Source organism: Sturnus vulgaris, chromosome 2, assembly GCF_052056855.1.
Source record: "Sturnus vulgaris isolate bStuVul1 chromosome 2, bStuVul1.hap1, whole genome shotgun sequence".
In the NCBI taxonomy this organism is placed as follows: Eukaryota; Metazoa; Chordata; class Aves; order Passeriformes; family Sturnidae; genus Sturnus; species Sturnus vulgaris.
Window position 1 is genome coordinate 88,312,772 of NC_142244.1, and position 21,747 is coordinate 88,334,518.

Genomic DNA, 21,747 nt, shown 5'->3' on the forward strand with positions numbered 1-21,747 from the left:
AAAAGCAGTTCTGCTAATTTATTAACACATAAAGCTGAAAACCAACACCTGCTGATCTCTCTATAAGAGCTTTAAATTTTATTGTTCCCTGTATTTCAGTATTATAAGTATACTTAAATATTAAAGCTGATACAAAAATAATGTTTTCAGTTATCTCCGCATGCATAAATGGACGTGAAAACCAACACAATCTAAAAAAAATCCTAATCATGAAATAGCAGTGCAAAAAAGACTGGCTGCATTGACAGTCATCACCCCAAAGAAACAAAGCTGTGCAGAATTTAATTTTCACACAATGTTTTGGTGCAACTGCCCCACGTTACAAAGAGGTTCTGTGCTACAATAGAAAACTACTCCAGTTATAAGGCTTCTTTACACTTGTAAATCTAATTTGGAATTCCTTTGATTATATCCAAAAAAACAGACATACAAAGAGGAAGCACTATCTTTTAAATATATATTATAAATCAATTTAGGCTTGCAGGAGAATGTCTTTCCCTGATTGAGGACTGGAACCTAAACAATGAAGACTTAGACCTTCATGGCAAAGTGTACAGTACAGCATCTTACAGTGGAAATGTCACATTAGTCCTGCCTTGGAGATGGCTGCAGCATTTACAAGGTAAGCTGTGATCATCTGATTCAAAAGGAGGGTTTGGATTCTGGTTCAGCTTAAAAGCTCTCGTGCTCTTACAGACCTCACCGTTCTTCTAATTTTGGTTCATGAAACAGGCTGTCACTGTGTTCTGTATGTAACACCTAGTTTAACTTCATAAAATACAGTCTTTTTCTTTTTTTTTTTTCTTTTCTTTAAGTTTGAAATTTGTCTCTGGAGCACATTCTGTGCTTGCCTTTTATAGAATGGATCATCTGTGATGACACTGTTTTTCTGGCACTGGTTTGTATTTCACAAAACTCCCCCGACAGCTCTTGCAGCCAAATAGATACATCAAAAGTTTGCACAAATCATACTTCAGAGTACAAATAAAAGCAGTAAGTTTAACTAGCAAATATGTGATGCTAGGTGAGCATTTTAACTGCAAAGTGAATCATTCTCTTCATAACACATTTCACTGCATCTGGTTATTGCATGTGTCCCTCATGGCACAGATATGGTGACAAGGATATATTTCCCACATTTTACATGCCATCTTCCTTCTCTTGGAAGCACATGAACAGCATGCAATACTGCATCTTAAATCTGAATACCTTAACAAAAGCACAGGCCATTTTTTTTCCTTTTGGAGTCTCAAAAAGAAAAAAACCCCAAACTTGTCTCCATCAAAGTTTAAGAAGAAAAGAAAAAACCTAAACTGTTTTCAAAAATCCTGGGCTTTCATTCCAAACAGTTTTAAGGTGGTCTTATTGCAGCACCACCATACTCTAAATAGATTAATAATCTCAGGGAGTTCAGTGAATGTGCCTGCCACCAGAGTGTGGCTGGACACTGGAACAGGCTGCCCAGGGAAGTGTTTATGGCCCCAAGTGTGCCAGAGGGCAAGAAGAGTTTGGACAGCTCCCTCAGGCACATGGGACATGGCTGTGGCTGTCCTGTGCCAAGCCAGGAACTGATCCTTGATCCTTGTGGATCCCTTCCAACTCAGGATATTCTGTGATTCTAAAGTTACTTTCCCATCTGGTTAGACTGAAGCCAGGACACTCCTAACATTGCAAGATCAAGGCCACAGTCCAACCTGACAGCTGCACCCTTTGTAAAAAGGTAAATGGGGGCACCCCCAGCAAACAAACCAGTGCTAAGCATAAAGAACAGATGATTTCTATGGAGACACAGCAGCATCAGGTATCACCACAGCACAGGAATGTGCACCAAACCACCACACCATGATGAACCTCAACAGCAGCAAGGATGTACCAAAACTCATTGCAACTAAAAATAAATAGGATACGTGCTTTATATATAGATATATAAACATGTATGTACTTGTGGTGTTTTTGTGGTTTTTTTGTTCTTTTAAAAACAAAATTGGAAGAATAGTGAGGAAAAATATTCAGAGATAGTGTACTGTACAGTCTGATTTCATGAAGACACAAATATAATCACACACTTTTTTTTTTTAGTTAGAATAATAAATCCAAATTTAGGATTTAATTCTGATTTTTATTCTAACTGTGCTTTTTTGGTTTTTTATTTCAGCATATTTCTCTCAACAGCTCTCAATTCCAATAAAATTTATAATAAAAGCTAAAGCTACCTATATTTTTTCAGCAAGTTAATAATAGTAGAAAATACAAATCACAGTACTAGTTGTCCTCAGAAGCCCAGTATCATCTCAGGCACCAAGCGAAGTAAAATCCTTTATGAATTTATCAAACTACATTAAATGAGGTTAGGTTTTTTTATCAGCTATTGCTATTGACAAGCTCTGCCAGACCACAGCATCAACAAAATCTTTCAGTTTAAACAGGCCTCCCCTAGTTTGATGTTATATATAAATGATGATCAAATTTCATCTGCAATTACTCTGCATCACTAAACTAGGAAGCCACTTTAGTCTCACCACTGAAATAAACGTTAACTTACCATCGCTCATCACTAAGTCACTATCAGCATCATAATTTATTAAAGCTGTGCAACGCTTAAAAATGGAAGTAACAGTAATATTTAGTCTAATGTAATTAAAATAAAGCCCAGTGGAAAACCTGAAACCCACCTACTAAAGGAGTTAACTGATACCTCCCTCTTCTTACCTAAAAATTAAGGACCATTATCTTTAACTTCTAGGATGACCCTATTTCACAATCAGTTCAATAAAAGAGCACTTAAAATAGATAATGGATTATTAGCAGGCTAATGCCAGTCACATCCCCTTCCTGACCACAAGTCATTTTCCTCATGTCTTTAATACATTGCAAAATGCAGATCTACAAATAGAATGAAATAATTCTGCATGCATCACACTGCAAGTTGTTTTCTGAGTATTTTCTAGTCTATTAGAATATATTTAACCATGAGAAAGGAACAAGACTATGGTTCTATAAACTGTTCAGTAATGTAATTTAGATATTATGCTTTGAAATGAAGGTATAAATTTGTTACTTCTTTAAATAAATTTCTTATAATTTCTTATAAACCCCACCCGTGTTTTTATTTTTCTCTTCATACCTCATAAAAATGAAAGGCAAGATTAGCATACACCTCAAATATACAAAAAGATACAAATTCTTTTCAGACAGAGTTCCTTTCTCTGGAATACATGAAACGAGTAACACAAAACTGTATTTGGTAAGAGATCTTCAGGCCGGCTAAAGTAACGAGGTAACAGGCCAATGTCAGACTATGTTACAAGCACTGAAAGCAGAACAATACTTTAAAGTTTCAATACAATTCTTTTTGATAAAATAATTTGATGTATATTTACAGTTTAGTACAATAGAAACGTAAAATTGTAAGGCATAATAATAATTCTTGGCAGACAATGCTATGACACATTCCTTTGTCCAGCAGGTACCAAGTGGCAATACACATTCAAGCACTTTTTTGTTTTTGTGTTTTTTGTTGCTTTTTTTTTCTTTTTTTTCTTTTTTTTATTTTTGAACTCTATCTTCACTTGCAACGTAATCTGGCCACCAGGTATGCTATGCTCAGAAACAGCCACACAATCAGTAAATTGGGGCTGAGAGCTAGTAAAGGAATGGAGTAGAGGAGGCTGGGATCTAGTCTGAAATCTCGGATGGGCACCAAGCCACTCAAGTTCTTCTGGGTGACTATCTCCCGTGTTCCAATGCTGTGAAAAGGAAGAAGTTTGGGAAGAGGGAAAATAAAACAGAAAGGAAGACAGACATGCAAATGAATGGATAAAAAGAGATGGCAACACAAGGTGGTCAAGAAAATGAAAAAACATGGAAGAACGCACAACAAAACCAGAAGATGAAGTAAAGAAAGAGTGGAAAAACATCTCAAAATATGTATCAGTACAATTATAGAAATAAGGAGAGGGAAAGAGAATAAAAGAGAAAAATAAGAAAGAAGTACTGTAGTCTAGTGAAAATAAACACATGTAGGTTGAACATTAATGGTTTTCCATGTTCACTCTTTCAGATTACCAAGCAATAATACCCCATGCTGCTCTGCCATGCTTTGGCATGCTGCAAAGAAGTGGAGCTCTGAAAAGCAAGCTGAACATGAATAACCATTGTAGTATTTGACCCTTTCAAACATCTTTCCATGTGGGCTGCAGTGATTTAATTTAACCTCCTAACTACCTGTCTAACATGGTAATAAAAAAAACACCAACCAAAACCAAACCACCCATCTATTTTTCTGCTTGGACATGAATTCAAGGATATATCAATAGGCATTTTTCTGAAGATATGCTGCAAAGCCCATCTCATTGTGCATCCACTTCTTACATTGAGCACTGAAGGCTACAGTGAAGAACAACTCCTCAGGTAGCCTGCTAGGCTTTGTAGTGTGCTCTTTAATTTTGGCTCACTCTTACACCCTGAGCACTCCAACTCTATTTGTAGTTCACAAAGCAACAACTAAATGACCAAGATGAACAGAGGGATGGAGCACCTCTCCTACAAGGAAAGGCTGGTTTGTTCAGCCTGGAAAAGAGATGGCTTAGGGGGTGACTGAATTGCAGCCTTCCAGTACCCGAAGGGAGCATACAAGAAACAGGGAGGGGGACTATTTACAAGAGCATGTAGTGACAGGACAAGGGGAATAGGTTCAAAGGGAAATAGAACAGGTTTAGATTCGATACAAAGAAAAAATTTACTCTGAGGGTGGTGAGGCAGCCATGGATGCTCATCCTTGTGAATGTTCAAGGCCAGGCTGGATGGGGCTTTAAGCAACCTGGTCTAATTGAATGTGTCCATGGCAGGGGTGTTGGAACTAGATCATCTTCAAGGTCCATTTAAACTCAAACAATTCTATGATCTTGTGATTCTAAATGCAATCTGTAAGCCTGATGCTGTTAGAGCTTGTGCACTTTCTCCAGCCATAACAAACCATTCATGACCTTGATGGTTGCGTAGCCAGGTTATGTAAACATCAGACAAAGTCCTGCAAGAAATCAGACACACCCTGGAGGTGATGAAAAAGATTATTCAGATGCTGGTAACACATCAAGTCAAATGGAATTAGGTGGGCAGGGAATAAAACCAACTGTATTTCTGATTTGGATTTGATCCAAATTGGTGATGAAGACATGTTTTCACTCCTGGTGCTTGCAGTGGACAAGGGCAGATTGAATCTGTGATGCCTACAAATCCCAGTTACCTTTGTAGCAGTGGGGAGAGGGGGGTGTGTGTGATCAGGAGAATCAGCCAGTGGAAACCTAATGCTTATTGGAAAATAGTGGATAAAGGCTCAACAAAATAGCCTGGAGGAAAAAAAGTGTTTTAGAGTATAGATAAAATGGAAAACAATGGGAGAAGGAAAGACGAAAGGCTAAAAATGCTAAGTTGACATTATGAACATCATATGCCACACCTCCACCATCAAAAACTAGCATAATTCTACTCAGTTTTACACAAAGATTTTACACAGACACATATGGTGGGAATGGAGGCAAGAGCTGGAAAGTGCTTTCCTTGCCACTGTTGGCCCATGCAGATGCATCCCCCTGAGGGGTGAAAAGTCACCTTTTGGAAATATCAAATATACCAAATTGTACAGTGTCTTAAATCAAAACAGTCATCAGCAGACTGCCTCTAGGAGAGGGGTAGGGTTAGGAGACACAGCAATTTCCCTTCTAATTTAGCTTGCATATGGTAATTCTCTCTGTGAGGAGAGGCTGGGGCTGCCCCATGCTGGACACTGCTGGTTCCAGCCAGCTTCAGTGACCCACTGCAGGCACAGCCGAGCCCTCAGCCATGCTGGTGCCTCGGGGAAGGAGTGTGTGAGAAAAGGCAAAGCACTGCATGGCAGTGAAGAGTGATGGGAAAAGATCTGAGAAAGAGCCCTGTGAGCACCAAAGTCAGGGAAGGAGAGGAGAAAGAGCTGAAGCAGTTTCCCCTGCAGTTGTGGAGAGGAACTATTCACACTGCAGCCCATGAGGACCCATATACAACAGATGAATATTTACTGAAAGAAACTGGAGACCATGGAGAGCCCAGGCAGGATCAGATTCATCCTCAAGGACTGTAGCACATGGGAACAACCCACACTGGAGTGGAGGAAGAGCACAATGAGGAAGGAGCAGAGGAGACCTGTTATGGACTGACTGCAAATCCCAGTTCCACATCTGCTGTGCCTTGCTCAGCATGGCAAGAAGGCAGAGGAGCTGCGAAAGCAGCAGTGGAATACTTTGGCCTGGGACAAGAAGGGAGGTAGAAGGCAAGGCTTTAATTTTTCTTTATTTCTTTATTCTTTATTTCTTAACATTCCCAATCTATTGTCAATAAATAAAAAAATTTCTTTGAGTCTGTTGTGCCAGTTCTTTACTGTAACTGCCAGTAACTGGCAGGGGATCTCCCTGTCTTTTTCTCAACCCATGAGCTTTTTCACGTATTTTTTCCCCCTGTCCTGTTGGGGAAAGGTAGTGAGCAGCTGGGTGGGCATCTGCCAAGTGGTCTAACTCAATATGATTTTATTCTTAAAGCAGGCCAATCAGTGAAAAAAATCCAACCAAGCTTTTTATCATAGCTGTTTAATTGCAGTGAGTGGTCATACCCAAACATGACTCCTAGACTTTTATCATGTAATCCTTTTAGTCAGCACAATGGTGATTTTCCTCACCTCAATTCCAGCTGCTTTTCAAGAGCCCCTATCAGAGATGGCTCTTCTCTGTTGGCTAAATTGCTTGTGTTGAACCTTCCTAATTCATTTGATGAAAATTACCTGGGCTACCCAAAGCATGTAAAGGATTTTGCTACCCAGGATGATCTTGACTGAAAAATGCCTTAGAGCATATTCCCACAAACAGCTCAACTGGCATTTCTGACAGGACAGAAATCCAGTAGGAAGAGGGAGGGCAGGGAGTCAAAGATCTAGTGGGGAGCGTGGGCTGCAGATGGAAGAGGCTCCCTAAAGCAGCTGGACTTTGACTCTTGTTCTGCCTTTACTGGTCAGGTAGCCATGTCTCTTAGCTTGGACTTCCAGACATATCATCATCATCTTACTATTTGTGAGCTGGGAGTTACTGTGTGCTTGATTTAGGACTGGAAAAGCTGTAACTTATTGACAGAAAATGAGTTAATTCTAATAGGGTATTTGTTTTTAAGGTGAAAGCCACGAACTTGGATCTGCAAATTTCTACAAGAATCTAGAAGAACACTCCATGTTCCCTTCCTGATGTCTCTGCTCACTGAACACAATTATCACCGATACACATCAAAAGACTAGGAAAGAAGTCCCTGAGGACTGGTAAGTGGGAACTAACACCTCTGAAAACCAATATCACATGGAAAAAGATCATGTTTTCTTAATTTTTTCCAGAATGGTATAAGCAAGGATGCTTTTCTTCTCTGAGAAGTTGTTGGTAGAGAAGAGATTAAATACTTTGAGTCTCACAAACTACTCGTACTTCTTCCCTGTCCTTCCAAATGCCTCAAAAACTTCAAAAGTCTTTAAGAATGAACCAAACCTTCCTTTTTCAGGACACTTAAATAAAAGATCCAAGTTAAAAGAACAAAACCCAAGTTTTCTGAATGCCCTGGAAGCAATTTGGATACAATTTGCTACCCTTTCTTATTCTCTGTCTTCTAGATCAGGTCAAACTGCCCAGGCTGGAATGGGATTTGGTAGAGTTGGACTCCTACTTATTTGTTCCATAATACTGTATCTCTCATTAAGCTTTATTAATTCTGTGCTATTGTTCCTGAATAGAATTGACAAATAATTTTAAAAACACAACCACCTTTCCCAAAGAGCAATAAGATGTGAGGAAGAATTATGGGCTTGGAGAATGGTCTAATCTTAGTTTTCCTTCTGGACTAGTCAGTATCTGACCTGCACAAGCTCTCTTAGTCAAAGATTGAACAGAAGAAAAAGTCATGTCCTTCACCTGCCAGAGCAAGTCTGATGTCGGTAGAACACTCAAGCCAAAGGTTTTGATTAAATTTGCCCTCTTTCAATATCCCTGTGTAGGTCAACACAAAGCACTACCTTTCTTGGGTCAATATTTTATCTGATCCTGTGTTATATTAAATTGGTAGACTGAAGGACCAAAACAATGTTATTATTAACCTCTCTCTTTCTATTGTGTCTGTGACTGTATTAAAAAAAACCAGTGACCCAGTAAAGAATTTGAAGAAAGTAACAAGATTCCCAGTATTTTTCCTATTTGATTTTATTCTTATTAAATACACAACTGTGAAACTGTATAACTGTTTCAGATGTCTACGTCAACAAGTTGTGTAATTTTAATAAAGATGTTTGAAAACCACTTAGTCCATTTTAAGTTAGTAAATTCTCCCTCACAAAGCTGTTTCAAGTTTTTTTTTCTAATATCAATGTTTAAGTAGTTTCTCAGTGCTTTTTTCATGTTCTGTATTAACTCTATGACAATGTAGCAAAAAGTGCAGTAAAAAACTGAAAATAAAAAAGTCCAGTGTCACCCAATTAGATGTAGATATAAACCCTCAAATTACTGGTGTAAGAGGCTGCAAGTGTTATTATATGAGACATTTTTCTTCTAGGTAACTGAAGAGTAAGAAAGGGTCAAACAGCAAAAACATACAGAAAGGATAAGAGAATTGAACACTCTAGAGAATTTGGTGAAAAGACACACAGTACAGTACATTCCATAAGAGTGAATGTTGAAAAACAGGACTGAACAGCATTGTTGAACTACATTGATAAAGACTAAAGCTAGATTTCTTATCCTTTCTTTCGGTATGTGACTTACGGAGTTTTCCAGCAGTGCTTGAAACAAGGCATTGAACAACAGTAAACAGATTTTGTTATTTTTTTAAGTATAGTACTTAATTCTGCAAACATCTCTGCTGCTTCAGAATACAGAACATCATTATATTGATACGACAACAGCACATTGACACGTTGTGATGAAATTTGGTTGCTCTAGTGTGAAACACTCATACTGACATTTTACCCAGTGAGCAGTGTTTCACTGCTAAAGAATACACGTGGCAAACCAGTGCAAACTGCAGGTGTCTGTGTTTCAAAGAACAAAAGAAGGGTCATCCCTGAGTAATCTCCCTGATCTAGAACTAAGAAACCTAGTGCTATGACAGGTCAGGTGAAGTCATCATTAAACAACTTTCAAAGAAGCACCAGTTTCCTGTTCTGTAAGCTCAGCATTAACAGAAAACATATTTTTACATGTTTGTCTGAAAACTCCTCATTTTCTACTGAAAACTCAAGCCTATTTGATTTAAATCTGGTAAGAACCAGAATGCATATTAGCATATGCAACTCACATGCATGGGAGGGATGAATTCTAGCAGTCAGTTCTACAGTTTCCTGACTTTAGTTTACCTTTTTTTTTTTCTTTTGATGGAAACAGAGACCACCACTCCTCTGCAGTTTGCATGGTTCCTTATGTAGGAATAAGTGATGCAGTCAAACTCTTACCTCCTCATACACTCCAGAGCCTGAGTGAAGACCTGTGGAGCCATTCCATGTTCATGCTGTAGGATCAAACACTGCTCCAGGGTGATTGACATGGCAGTCCTATCCTTGGCACTTTTACAGCTCGTAAATCGAACACCATTAAGCCTGCGGCATATCTAGAAATGGGAGAGACAATCCATCACTCCTTGTACATGCATAACTTTCTATCAGAGAGAACATCTGTACCTCCCCTTAGAGAGGCACAAATGTTGTGTAGGGCATCGATGTCAAAGTTTGGCATGTTTAAGAGAGAATTGTAAAAGTTGAGGGGAAAATTCTGATATGGAAAATTCATTTTATCTCCCCATGTCTTATTCTAGAGGAGGTGTAGCCTGGCAGCCTTTCATGTTACATGCAAGCAAATGAAAAAATTCAAACATATCAGTAATAAAAAAGGGGCAAATAGACATGCATACAGAAAATCAGCTGAACTATGCAGAGATGCTCAAATGAATAAATACCTCAGCAGCTTGCCAAAGGATATCAACATTCTTGTTTTTCCTTGCATGTACATTTTGACCCAGAAATCTTAACAGTTCAGGCAGGCACGTCTGACTACGAGATCGAGGTAGACCTATAAAATACACAAAACCAACTCCACATATTCATCTGTATTCAACAGATCTTTTACAAAGTGTTTCTATATGCCTGTTGCAAACACATTTGTGTTTTCTTGAAACTAGAACAATTATTCAAGTTCTGATTTACTAAGTACCATCAACAAAATAAATTCAAGCTTAATTAAACTCAACTGGAAATATAAATCCCAGTTATTTAAAACTTCAGGGACTCAGAATCTAATAGCAGTATAATAAGAGAATGAACAAAGGGAGCAAGATTGGTATAGTCTTTCAGTTTGTGTGTCACAGAGGTGACAGGAGAACATGCATGTCTTCAGAGAAATTCTGAAGATATTTTATATTCGGCTCGCATTTTTGATTTTAAATTTGCAAGCCAGTCAGCTTTACAAGAAACACCCACAGGACACCATACGGTCATGATCTGTTTATTAATATTTCACTAAGTGGAAATAAAGTAGTTGAAATTTTTCAGAGTACCTTCAATACTCATCTTCTGTGTTCAGATTGTTGTACATCATCTGTCACACATGTAGCAAGATACTCCAGACAATCAATTACAAGTGTTCAAAAAGTTGTCTTTGTTGTTGTTTCTTTTTTTTTTTTCAAAGGACTAACCACAGAGAATACCAGCTAAATTGTGACTAAATATGGAGGTATGCACTGTAACAGATGATATAGTGACAAAAAGTATCCTACCTGAGTGACAGATGAAGTTTTATTCTAGCCTACGTCTCACAGCAAATAGTATATTAGACTAACCTGATCTCCTACAGGAAGGTGACCCACTGAATAGAAGAGGAAGGCTGTGGACATTGTTTACCTGGACTTTAGCAAAGCCTTAAATGCTGCTTCCCATAGCATTCTCCTGGACTAACTGGCTGCTCATGGCTTGGTGGGACACAGTGTTCACTAGGTAAAAAACCCAGCTGGATGGGCAGGCCCACAGAATGCTGGTGAACGGTGTCACATCCAGCTGGTGGCTGGGCACCAGTGTAGTTCCCCAGGCCTCAATTCTGCAGCCAGTCCTGTTGAAATTCTTTATCCATGATCTGGAGAAGGGGATCAAGTGCATCCTCAGTCAGTGGCAGATGGCACCAAGCTGGGCAGGAGTGCTGATTTATGGAGGGCAGGAAAGCTCTTCAGAGAGATCTGGACAGGCTGGATCAATAAACCAAGGCCACTTTTATGGAATTCAGCACAACCAAGTACCAGGTCTTACCCATGGGTCACAACAACCCCAGGCAGTGCTGCAGGGGAAATGTCTTCACTGAAAGGTTTGTCAAGCACTGGAATAGGCTGCTCAAGGAAGTGATTGAGTCAGCATTCCTGCAGGTAAATTTACGTTTTTAAAAAACGTGGAGATGTGGCACTTAGGGAGATGGTTTAGGAGTGGCATTAGCAGTGCTGGGGAAACAGTTGGACTTGATGATCTTAAAGATCTTTTCCAACCTAAGCAATTCTACACTTCTATTCTATAATTAACAATACTGTGCCTGTCTTGGTCTGGTCTGCTTGAACTCTATACCTAGAGAGAAAGTAATACCTGTAAACAGAAAGAGGGCACAGGCCACCTCCTCTTTCTAAAGACAAGGAGAGCTAACAGAACAAGAACAAGGAGCTAGTGAAGCTAAGACTAATTAATTTATTAAAAATTCTGCAGAGTTTAGAATTAAGAACACAGGGACATGGAGAGTGGGACCTTTATCCCCTAGAATGATCTGTTTGTTTTTCCTTTTGCCTCTACCTATCACTGACTACATAACTGGGCATAATCACCTGGTTTGCAGTTAAATGTACAATGCTATTCTCCCTTGATAAGGGTTCACAGAAGTGTAAGCTTCATTTTGTATGTCCTAAATGTCACCACAACTTTCAGGAGGAAAAAAAAAGCAAAAGCTAAAAGATGATTGGATCAAATATAAGAGGTTTGGGGAAGAGACTGGAGAAAAAGAAAAAACTGCGAGCAAAATTAAAGAGGAGAGGAAGGAGATGAATGGGAATTATTACAATAAAAGACTAGATGAAGACATGAACAAAGTTTATTTTAAACTGATTAATTTTTGAATCATACAACAAAGTCCAATGCTCCAATAAAAAATTAAATTTTGCAGCTAACATTCCAGAGTCTTTATTATGCATTTATTATGAATCCTGGATGGAAGGAAGCAGGTTCTGCTCTCAGCTGTATCAAAAAAATTCAGGATAACTGAACATGTAATAATACACTTTAGCAGACAGAATTCTTACTATTCTGTTGCATGCTGTTGTATTTGTATTTCTGGAATAAAATTGCAACTATAGGGCACGTGAAATAACCTTAGAAGAGGTTTGACTGTAATAATAATGAATTGATGAATTTTCACCATTTTTGTGGTCACATGTAAATGACATGTAAATAACTTATGCCACAGCCTTCTTAAAAAAACCCCAAGCAGTAACAAGAGAGAAATTAACCAGTAAAAACAAAACTAAAAAAAAAAACCCAATAAAACTTAAGCATGTAGCTTTTGTCTCTCTTCCAGGTTCTCTGTTGTTGGCTGCAGATGCAACAATAATAGGGACGTGCCAAAGTTAAAACAGAGGGAAGTGACTGAGTTCCTAAAAACTGCCAGCTGCTCTCTGTGCAGGTTTTATTATTAAATGCAGGGAGCATCTCCAAAAACTGCACATAAAAGTGCTGCTTTTAGAACCTGTCACTTTCACACCTTTATCTTACAACCATCTTGCTGCCTAACTGCATGATTATACAATACATAGTGCCATTTAGAGATGTAAAAGTAACCTGGAAAAGGAAAGTTAATCAGTCTGACCTTTAAACCTCTTGAATCCACCCTACTTTGTAATAAAGTATTAAAACAGAGTTGTATCATTTCTTGGAGGTTACTAATGCTGGTGTATCATCTACATTTCAAAAACCAACATAAAGAAGACAAATGAAAAAAATCAGCCTGAATTGTGCTGTTCAAGCAAATTTTTCATTAATTACAAAATACTTACAATCATCAGGCAAAACTTCCTTGAACTGCTCAAAGTATGAATTCAACCGCACTAAGCTTTCCATGTTAATTATTTCTTGCAGTGAGGTGTCCCCAAACCTTTAAAAGGAGAAGAAAGGAACAATTAAGCCCAAGGCAAAATGTTTCTCTTTTTCTTTGAAACAACTGCACTTGGCAATATGTCTACCAAAAATCAGTTTAAAGATTCGTTCCAGGAATTAGCTACCCATTCAAATGCCAGGTGAAGTGTAACAGAGAACTGCTGTAATGCTTCATTACATACTCATATGAGTATGAGGGAGGAAAAGGGAAGGAAGGTATATGAAAAATCTTGTAGAAAATAGTATTTAAAATTCTTCGGCTTTCAATGTTAAATTCCGACCTGGAAAATTGTTTTACCTAAATTTCAACTTTTAATAATGGATTTACTAGCTTAGTTCATAAACTAATACTAACAACCATAACATCAGTAGATAGGGCTGAGAATGTTGATTTCACATATGTAAATGAAAAATATGGATCTAGGAGTAATAAACCATGAATGTAATAAATATTGTCAACAATGCCCTGATTCATCTCATCTAAATTTATCACAGAGTGCTGACATCTGTAACTGTGCTAGTCATCTTGGGCTTCCTTTGTAGTCAACAGAGGACAACAGTAATTGCTGGAATGCTTTTGTTAGGCTTTTTCTCGTTGTCCACCAGCACAGCGCACACTTCAGCCCAGTACTGAGGCTGCTGTCACAAATGCAAGTACCTGGCTTCACAGAGTGCTCTGTTGGAGCAGGGCTCCATCAATGTACTCTTTATAGGATGTGGCCATAACAGAGGGAATCTGATGGCTCTTCCAGAACTGAACAGTTTCCCTAGCAAATATAATTACATAATTATATTTTTCAGCTTTACAGCAGCAGTGTTGCGTTGGAGTCAGTAAGTTAAGAGTCTCTCTGAATTGTTCAGAGAGAGATTAAAGTGCAAAAATTAAATTAAAGTCTTTAGATAAATTGAAGCCCCTCACACATAAGACAAAGGTAAAAGTTTAAGTTTTAGTATAAGTAAGTAAAATAAGTTTTTAGTGCTTTTAATAAGTAAAAGGTTTTAAATACCAGTGTAAAAGTTCAAGTATTAGTGAAAGTTAAAAAACATAGTCCTAGATACTAAGAGTTCCGTGAAGACTCCAAAAACATAGTTTCAGACATAATAAAGCTATAGTAAAAATATTGCTTACATTTTTCAGCTAAAACAAGATAAACCATATACATAATTTATACATAACCTGGCGTGCTAAAAAAATTAAATTCTAATACATTTTAAAAATAGTAGTCCAAGTTTGTGTCTTAACTTGTTAAAAAGTTCCTGTAAAAAAACATACATCAAAAAAAACTAACGCTTTTTACCACTTACTTTTTATACCATGTGCTTTTACCATTGTTTTACTTTGCTTTTACCTTTAAAACTAATGTGCTTCTACAATAAATAACTTTGTAACAACTATTAACTGCTTAGCTTTTTAAAAACAAATAACCCAACAAGTAGGTGCCAAAAACACCCAAAAACCCTAACCTCACAGGGTTGCATGACATAAATACTGCAAGGCTATGTTAAAACAGGTGTACCTGGTCTGTTATCCTGAATTTTGACAGTGACCAGGAGAGGGAGTCTGAGGGAGAGTGCAAAACCAAGACAGCAAATACACAGCAATACCCAGAATGATCTCAGCCTCCAGTGACCTGTCACTCACAGAGGTCTTAAGTCACAAGGAGCACGTGTGTGCTAAATAGCCCTTGATAGATGTCCCACTGCAAATTCACATCTGAACCACATAAACCTGCACTAGTCTCAAAGCCATGACCTTCAAAGATATGTGGCACATAAAGAAGGACCTCCTTTCATTTGGCATTTGGCAGATTCATTTAGAACAGTGTTCCCATGTTCATGAACTGGAGAAACTGAATGGCTTCAGTTCAGCAAGAGCACAATTCTGCATCAATGTAGTTCCACTGCTGAGCTGCCAGTAAGGCTGACCTTGCCTGACTGGATACCTACTTCTCTGCTAGGGTTTGCTGCTCATTGATTCCCACATTGAAAAGAACAGGCTGAACCCTCAGTAACATTCCACTTTGAATCTCGCGCGGCAACAAATCAAACAAGGCGCTTGGCAGAGGGATCCTCACGTTAAATCCATCACTGGAAAGAAATAAACAGCTGTTAGACATAAAAATCAAAAAGCTACATTCTGAGAATGTGTTATTTATCTAAAGAGGGATAACACCTAGAATATAATATAACCATTAAAAAGCAACCATCAACCTTAGAGTCAAGACTGACTCTAAGGAACTGTCACAAATTGCTTCCAGTCAGAAAATCTATTGTAGTTCAACCATTGCATTTATATCCTCACAGACATTCAAATCAGATCTGCCAATTTCCTGACAATAGCTGATTTTTCTCTGCTCTTATTAATACTGCAATTCTTCTACAACTTGGGTAGAAAAAGCCAAGCTTTGGCATGTTCCCACTCATCAAGAATAAAGTATATTCATTGTTGTTTACCGATTTCCAGTGATGACTGGCAGCATATCAGTAGATGTATTTGATGTAGCCTGAGTTACTTTAAAGGTTACATTCCTCAAGTCCATGATTCCCAAACTCATGTCCTCCAGCATTGCCAGCTCCTCACCTAAATCCAAGAGGAAAAAGTGAATTGCATTTACTTGTTATGCACAACTTCCCTTTGTCAATTGGATGACAACAGTAGGCCATCACCCCATGAAGAAATACCACAGATAAACCAGTGCTACAGCCCAGGCTTCGCCCTTGACCTACAGACAATGTCATGGCTGATTTTTTGAGTTTAGAAAACACCAGTTCTCTAGAACAGTCCAGACTACTGTTCTTTTAAGTAGTTTATATGCTGATTTTCCAAGTTAGATGATGCTAATAAGTACTTCTCAGCATTGTCAGAGCCATGAAAACCTTTGCACTAGAGTAGCTACAAAGTATTCAAGATTTTCTGGGTAAAGCACTCCCTAACCAGCAACCAGACAGCTTTTGAGACATAGGAGTGAAACACTTCTGAATGAAGTCCTTTCCCTTTTCATATTCTCTCTTTGGTCTCACATTGTGCTGCGAGACTACAGAAGTTTCAAGAAAATTCAAAAAGTGTATTTTGGGCACAGTTTCTCCCAGCTTACCAGAACTTTCATCCAATTATTTTCTGAAAAAGACCTAAAGACCATTGTGATACATTTTAGTCTTTCTTAAACCTTTGAAATTTTATTATAAAAGAAGTACACTTCATCTTTTAAAAGTAATTCAAGTAAGTGTGAAGAAATTCAGAGTTGTCAGATAATTAAGTACTTCAGCTATGATCTAGTTTTGCATTTTAGTTTTCAAAATCATTTTGTAGCTGAACTGCAGATTTTGTTGCAGAGCCCAAACACTCACATCCTGCTGTAGCCAATTTAATCAGAATTTGCTGACTCAACAGCTATTCCCACCCCCTGGCCCCGTGCCTTTACCATAAGTGCTCAGCAGGCTCTCAAACTGTGCCAGCAAGCCAATGGTGTAGAGTTGTCTTAGAAATCCATCATCATGCAGGCAGTTCCTCAGCTTGATAATGAAACCACAAATGAGAGCTGTCAGCTGTGAGAGAGGAAACAGACAAGAATGAAATGATTCAAAATAAAAAAAGTTCTTCAGCCCCAAACAAAAATGATAGCATGCATAAGAGGTGCAATAAAATCTGTCAAACAGATGCTCTTTTCCCTTAAACATCTTCTCTTCCTTACAGCTGAAGACAACCAACCAATGAAAACCCAAAACATTCATAAAATCAGATTCAGGGCATGCTGCCTTCATCTCACAAGCTGTCTCAAAATGGGGCTGCTGTAGATCTCACACTTTTTTGTTTTCTGAACATGATCACTTTGTGGTAGGGTCTACAACTTATGAATTACAGAAGTTTCTCCTTAGAGAGTTGTTTCAGTTTTAGACAGAAAAGCAACACAGAAAAGCTAGTTCTGGGTTAAGAATTTTGATAGTATGAATAAATTACTGTTTTTCAAAAATGACATTTGAGAAAGCTTAAAAAGGCAGTATCAGTTTGCATTACACAGATTTAAACTCTCTACAAGATCCTGTAGATCTAGGACTAAGGTCAGTAATATTATCTAAGATTAATACTAGTCTTAATTCATTGTCAACAAAGGAATTTCCCAGACAATGGCCATATATTATGTACACAGGTGCATGACTTTGTTATAGAATTAAACAAAAGTTCTGATCATGATGGGTAAACATTCAAAGGATTGAGTTTAAAAATTATCTGCATCATGAGGTGAGTTTTATGCAGGAAAATTCCCTGATTTTCTCTCCATGAGATCACAGAACCACAGAACCGTTAAGGTTGGAAAACACCTCCAAGATCGCCAAGTCCAACCCAGCACCACCAACACATGCACCACCAAACCATGTCCTCAACTGCCATATCCACACATTTTTTTGAACACTTCAGGGATGGTGACTCCACCACTTTCCTGGGCAACCCACTCCAGGTCTTAACAACCCCTTCCATGAAGAAAATTTTCCTAATATCTAATCTAAATCTCTCCTGGCACAATATGAGGACATTTCCTCTCATCCTGTCACTTGTTTTACATTTTTGATATTACATTATGGGAAAAAAGCCCTGACAATGATGTCCATAATACAAATTGTTTGAAATAAATGAACAAGATAGTGATTTCATAGGAAAGCAGACACACTACATAAATGTAGTGGGGAGAAAAATTTGTTCTCTATGGGCAGTGGAAATTTTTTTTAGTGCAGACACCTGCTCATCAGTGTCTGACACAAGAGATGCCAGCAGGTCCAGAAACAGAACTTCTGTGGAAAAAAAAAGAGAACTAATTTCTCTTCCCATAGCTGGACTTCTGTCCTTAGGTACCATATGTCCTGCTGAGTTTCTCAATGCAGAAAACAAAAAAAAAGGTAACTGAGGGAGTACACCTGCTACTCACAGACCTTTTTGCCCCCCTCTTTCACATCTTACTTCTGCTTTGGCTCGGTGGCATTGGAAGGCAAAGGTTGTTTCTGAATACAGCAAGGTTATTTTTACTAGCTCTGGAATAATTTTTGTTTTCAATAGTGAATGTATATCCAAGGGGATACCTAATTTATGTATTGTCAAATGCATGTAAGTAACCAGTAAGGACAGGATAGCACAGCTTGTGAGGGGAAATCAGTGTCAGAACCTGAGAAGAGATCTGAAAAACTCCAGAAAGAGTAATCCCTTATATTTCATAGAAACCCCACCAAACATGGAAGTGAAATCAAATCATGCACATTTGGTTGCTTACAGTCTGGCAGAAGACAACATCCCTGCGATACTGAAGGCTCAGGCAGAGCCCTATTGTTGGGGCACTGTCCTGCATTAATAAAAACACCATGGCTTTCTTTGCCTTGTCGCTCATCATGGCTACACAGTCGGTGAGTGTGGTCAGCAAGGGATAAAGAGCTTCACTCCATTCACCTGGTTAAAAGAAAAAAAAAATTAGCAGCACTAGAAGCACTTTATTTGAAACAAACCCACAGTAAGAAGAAACTTCCTGTTGCAAGTCAAAGCTGTGGATAATTCACATTTAGAACTCATTTTATTTTGGCTGGATTGTTATTCTCTGCTTTGTAATAATTAGGTAACCTTACAGTGTGGTTTTTGCATGAGGAAAATACGGAGAATTTTGCTCTGTAAAGCTGTTATGACTTTCCAGACCATGTAAAGGTTACCAGAATTTGTGCCCACATAACAATAGCTGATTTGGAAATCATAACAGAAACACGAATAACTATATACAGAACTGTATATAACTGCATGTTCATTTTCAAACAAACTCTTTCACTACACATACATGGACAGACAGTAAGGAGTCCACTGTATTACAGAAATAGGGACCATTTGCTTAGCCATTTCTGTCAATGAGATTCCTCCCAAATATCCTGCCTTTTGAATCTCTAGGCTCATAGATGTATCATTCAACTGCCTCAACAACTTGTGGATCTTTATTGCACCTCAGTGAGGCAAGATGATGCTCATCTCCTATTTGCAGCTAAGAATAATAAGGTGTTTGGAGAGAAATTAATGTAAGTACTCTTTTAATTGTTTCCTGTCTCCTGAGTTTTAAAGGCTTTAAGCTAGATAACAAGAAATACTAAACATAGTGATTTAGATGGGAGTCATACAGATTCTTGGAAGTACTTTGGAGCTTTTCTTCCACTGAAATACACAAGATATGGCCCAGAGGGATTCTCTTCAAGGTCCAGCATAGGAAGCATCGAAGTGAAACTGAGTCGTCTGAGTCCTTCTCTTTTTAAAGGGCAGGACAATATGTTTAATTTTTCAAAAGCACCAGAGCTCACAAACAACACACACACAACTCTCACCCCAGCTGGCTGTAGGAACAAGGCAATGTACAGACCAGAACCTGCATGAATGAGACACTTAAAGCCCCTGAAAGGAAATTGTTTGGGATTTTGACTCAAAGGCAGTACTAAGTCAGTAATAATAAATGTTCCTTTGATAACCAGCCAAAGAGGGGAACTCTGGAAGTCTGCTAACAGAAACATATCTGGCAAGATTAACAGAACTATCCTTTTGGCTTTTGTTCTATGTGGTAAGACAGATAACCTAACAAACTACACAAAGGGGAAGCTGTTTGACTCTGTTTCATTGCCTTAAAAAAAGCAGGAGACATCAAAAGAACAGGCAAGGAATCACAGCTTGTCTTTTAAATTCTATTAAATATTTTATCTCAAAATTAGTCAGATGCCATAACATGGCCTTGTGAACACTTAGAAAGCAAAATACAGATGATACTAACAGTGCTTCTCTTACTGCGTTTAAGAGCCTTTCTGTAAGCAAATGAGAATAACAAGAACCGAAAATATCTTCCAGCACATCATCATCTCACTGACTGTATGTACATACATGAATAGAGTTACTAACTCAGTGAAGATTCAAAACTATAGTGTATCTGACAGCACTTCATTTGAAAGTTTTGTTTATCTTTGGTAATTACAAAGTACACTGGTGAAGATAATGTAATTATTAGATGAGTTTTTTTCTCCCACCATTCATATACAATGCAGGCACTCATCCAAGGTAGTAAGCAAAAATCCTCTGTGCTGTGTATTCTCCTGGCTGGAAAATGGCCATGAAAAAACAAACCCTTGTCAGTCTGCAAAACTGTAAATTATTTTTGTTACCTACTTCACAGAGGTCTCACCTGTGTTCTTTTATTTTTTTAGTCAATGGCAGTTGTTATTAACAGTAAACAAGAATAAAACGAATTGCACTCCCAGTTTCAAATTAGGTTGGAACAAAGTAGGGGTGTTGGGGAGGCCAATGAGTTCACATAGCAAATTTTTGCTGACTATATACTACTGACTATTTCATAGGAAAACAGTGTGTCATTAAGAGAACCAAATACATAAAGCCTGTAAGATGTAATATCAGGTGGGAAAAGTTCTTGCATTTTTCGCCCTAAGAGTCTCTCTTCTCCCGAGCAATAAAATATTATTAAAACAACTGTCCTCCAAGGCCTTGAAAAGATATTTTAGTCTTTTCATATTAAGTACAGAGGGACAAGGACAGAAGAAAGAAGGTTAACACTGGGATGAGTCTCCTAAATTCTGTATCCTGAAACATGAGACTTGCAATCCCCAACACTATTTGGTGTGCATCCACAACAGAGATTTTCCATCAGCCTTGTTAATTCCTCCATGTTCTGCTTGACTTCACATTCAGAAAGACCAGCTCAACAGCACGTGTGAAAGAGCATGTCTGAAATATCAGACTCCCACAGACTTCAATGACGTTTGGAACAGGCCTCAAACCCTTGTCACCTACAACAGTTTGCTAAAACACATCAGCTGGAGAAACCAGAGGCCCTGAACAAGTGCTCTCCCATATCTGGGCATGCAAAATGACCAGATACCCCCTGCACTCTCAGGAAATAATAAACTTCTCAAAAGCTTAGGTAACTCACGTGGTGTAGTAAAGCACTGCCATTTCAAAATGGTCCATCTTAAAGCAAGGCACTTGTTCACTTAACCATGAACAAACCCCTGCAGTTTCCAGGAGAAGCAGAAGCCATGAATGCACATACCTGGGGCAGATTCTTCCGGAGTAGGGCTGCAATCTGCACAGAAATGGAGGGGCAACATGCATGATTAAGGAGCAGCAACACAGTCTAAATACAAGCAACTCAAATGCTCAATGCCAGGGTTCTCAAACATTTTCACTGAGTGAAGAGGAGCTCAGCAGAAATACTTTGCTGCCCACAAGCATGGAGGGCACGGGCTGTCTCCTCCACTCCATTGTTCTGATCAGAGGAACACCTGGATGGGTACTTGGAGGAAAGCCAGTACCTGCTAGCTCAGAGGCTTGCTGTGGATCACCAGCAAGGGCACTGTCAATCCCCAGTGATCCACAGGGCACCATTTGAGAACCACTGGTTTACTGCAATTATAGATTAAGCTGGCAGTAAGGCTGCTAAACAGAAGAGCAAAAGACCAGCAGTAAGTTCAATGCACTTAACAGAAAATGACATTAAGGCACCCACAATGCA

At 38.5% G+C, this 21,747-nt stretch overlaps 1 protein-coding gene across 37 annotated transcripts in view; it reads right to left on the bottom strand.

Annotated features, from left to right (window-relative positions):
• INPP4A (inositol polyphosphate-4-phosphatase type I A) overlaps positions 1–21,747 on the bottom strand; it is a 111,831-nt gene that overhangs the window by 3,297 nt on the left and 86,787 nt on the right. For 21 of the 37 annotated variants that reach the window (XM_088160007.1, XM_088159996.1, XM_088159983.1 and 18 more), the window contains 9 exons: positions 21,286–21,318; positions 18,481–18,656; positions 16,642–16,765; positions 15,674–15,800; positions 15,167–15,307; positions 13,120–13,217; positions 10,003–10,115; positions 9,503–9,657; positions 786–3,746 (listed from right to left, as the gene is read on the bottom strand). In XM_088160007.1, the coding sequence (XP_088016133.1) occupies positions 3,566–3,746; positions 9,503–9,657; positions 10,003–10,115; positions 13,120–13,217; positions 15,167–15,307; positions 15,674–15,800; positions 16,642–16,765; positions 18,481–18,656; positions 21,286–21,318 (1,148 nt within the window). In that variant the 3' untranslated portion in view covers positions 786–3,565. Of the gene's footprint in view, positions 1–785; positions 3,747–9,502; positions 9,658–10,002; positions 10,116–13,119; positions 13,218–15,166; positions 15,308–15,673; positions 15,801–16,641; positions 16,766–18,480; positions 18,657–21,285; positions 21,319–21,747 lie in introns of those variants that run through there. The other 16 variants (XM_088160010.1, XM_088160008.1, XM_088160003.1 and 13 more) reach the window with 3 other exon arrangements.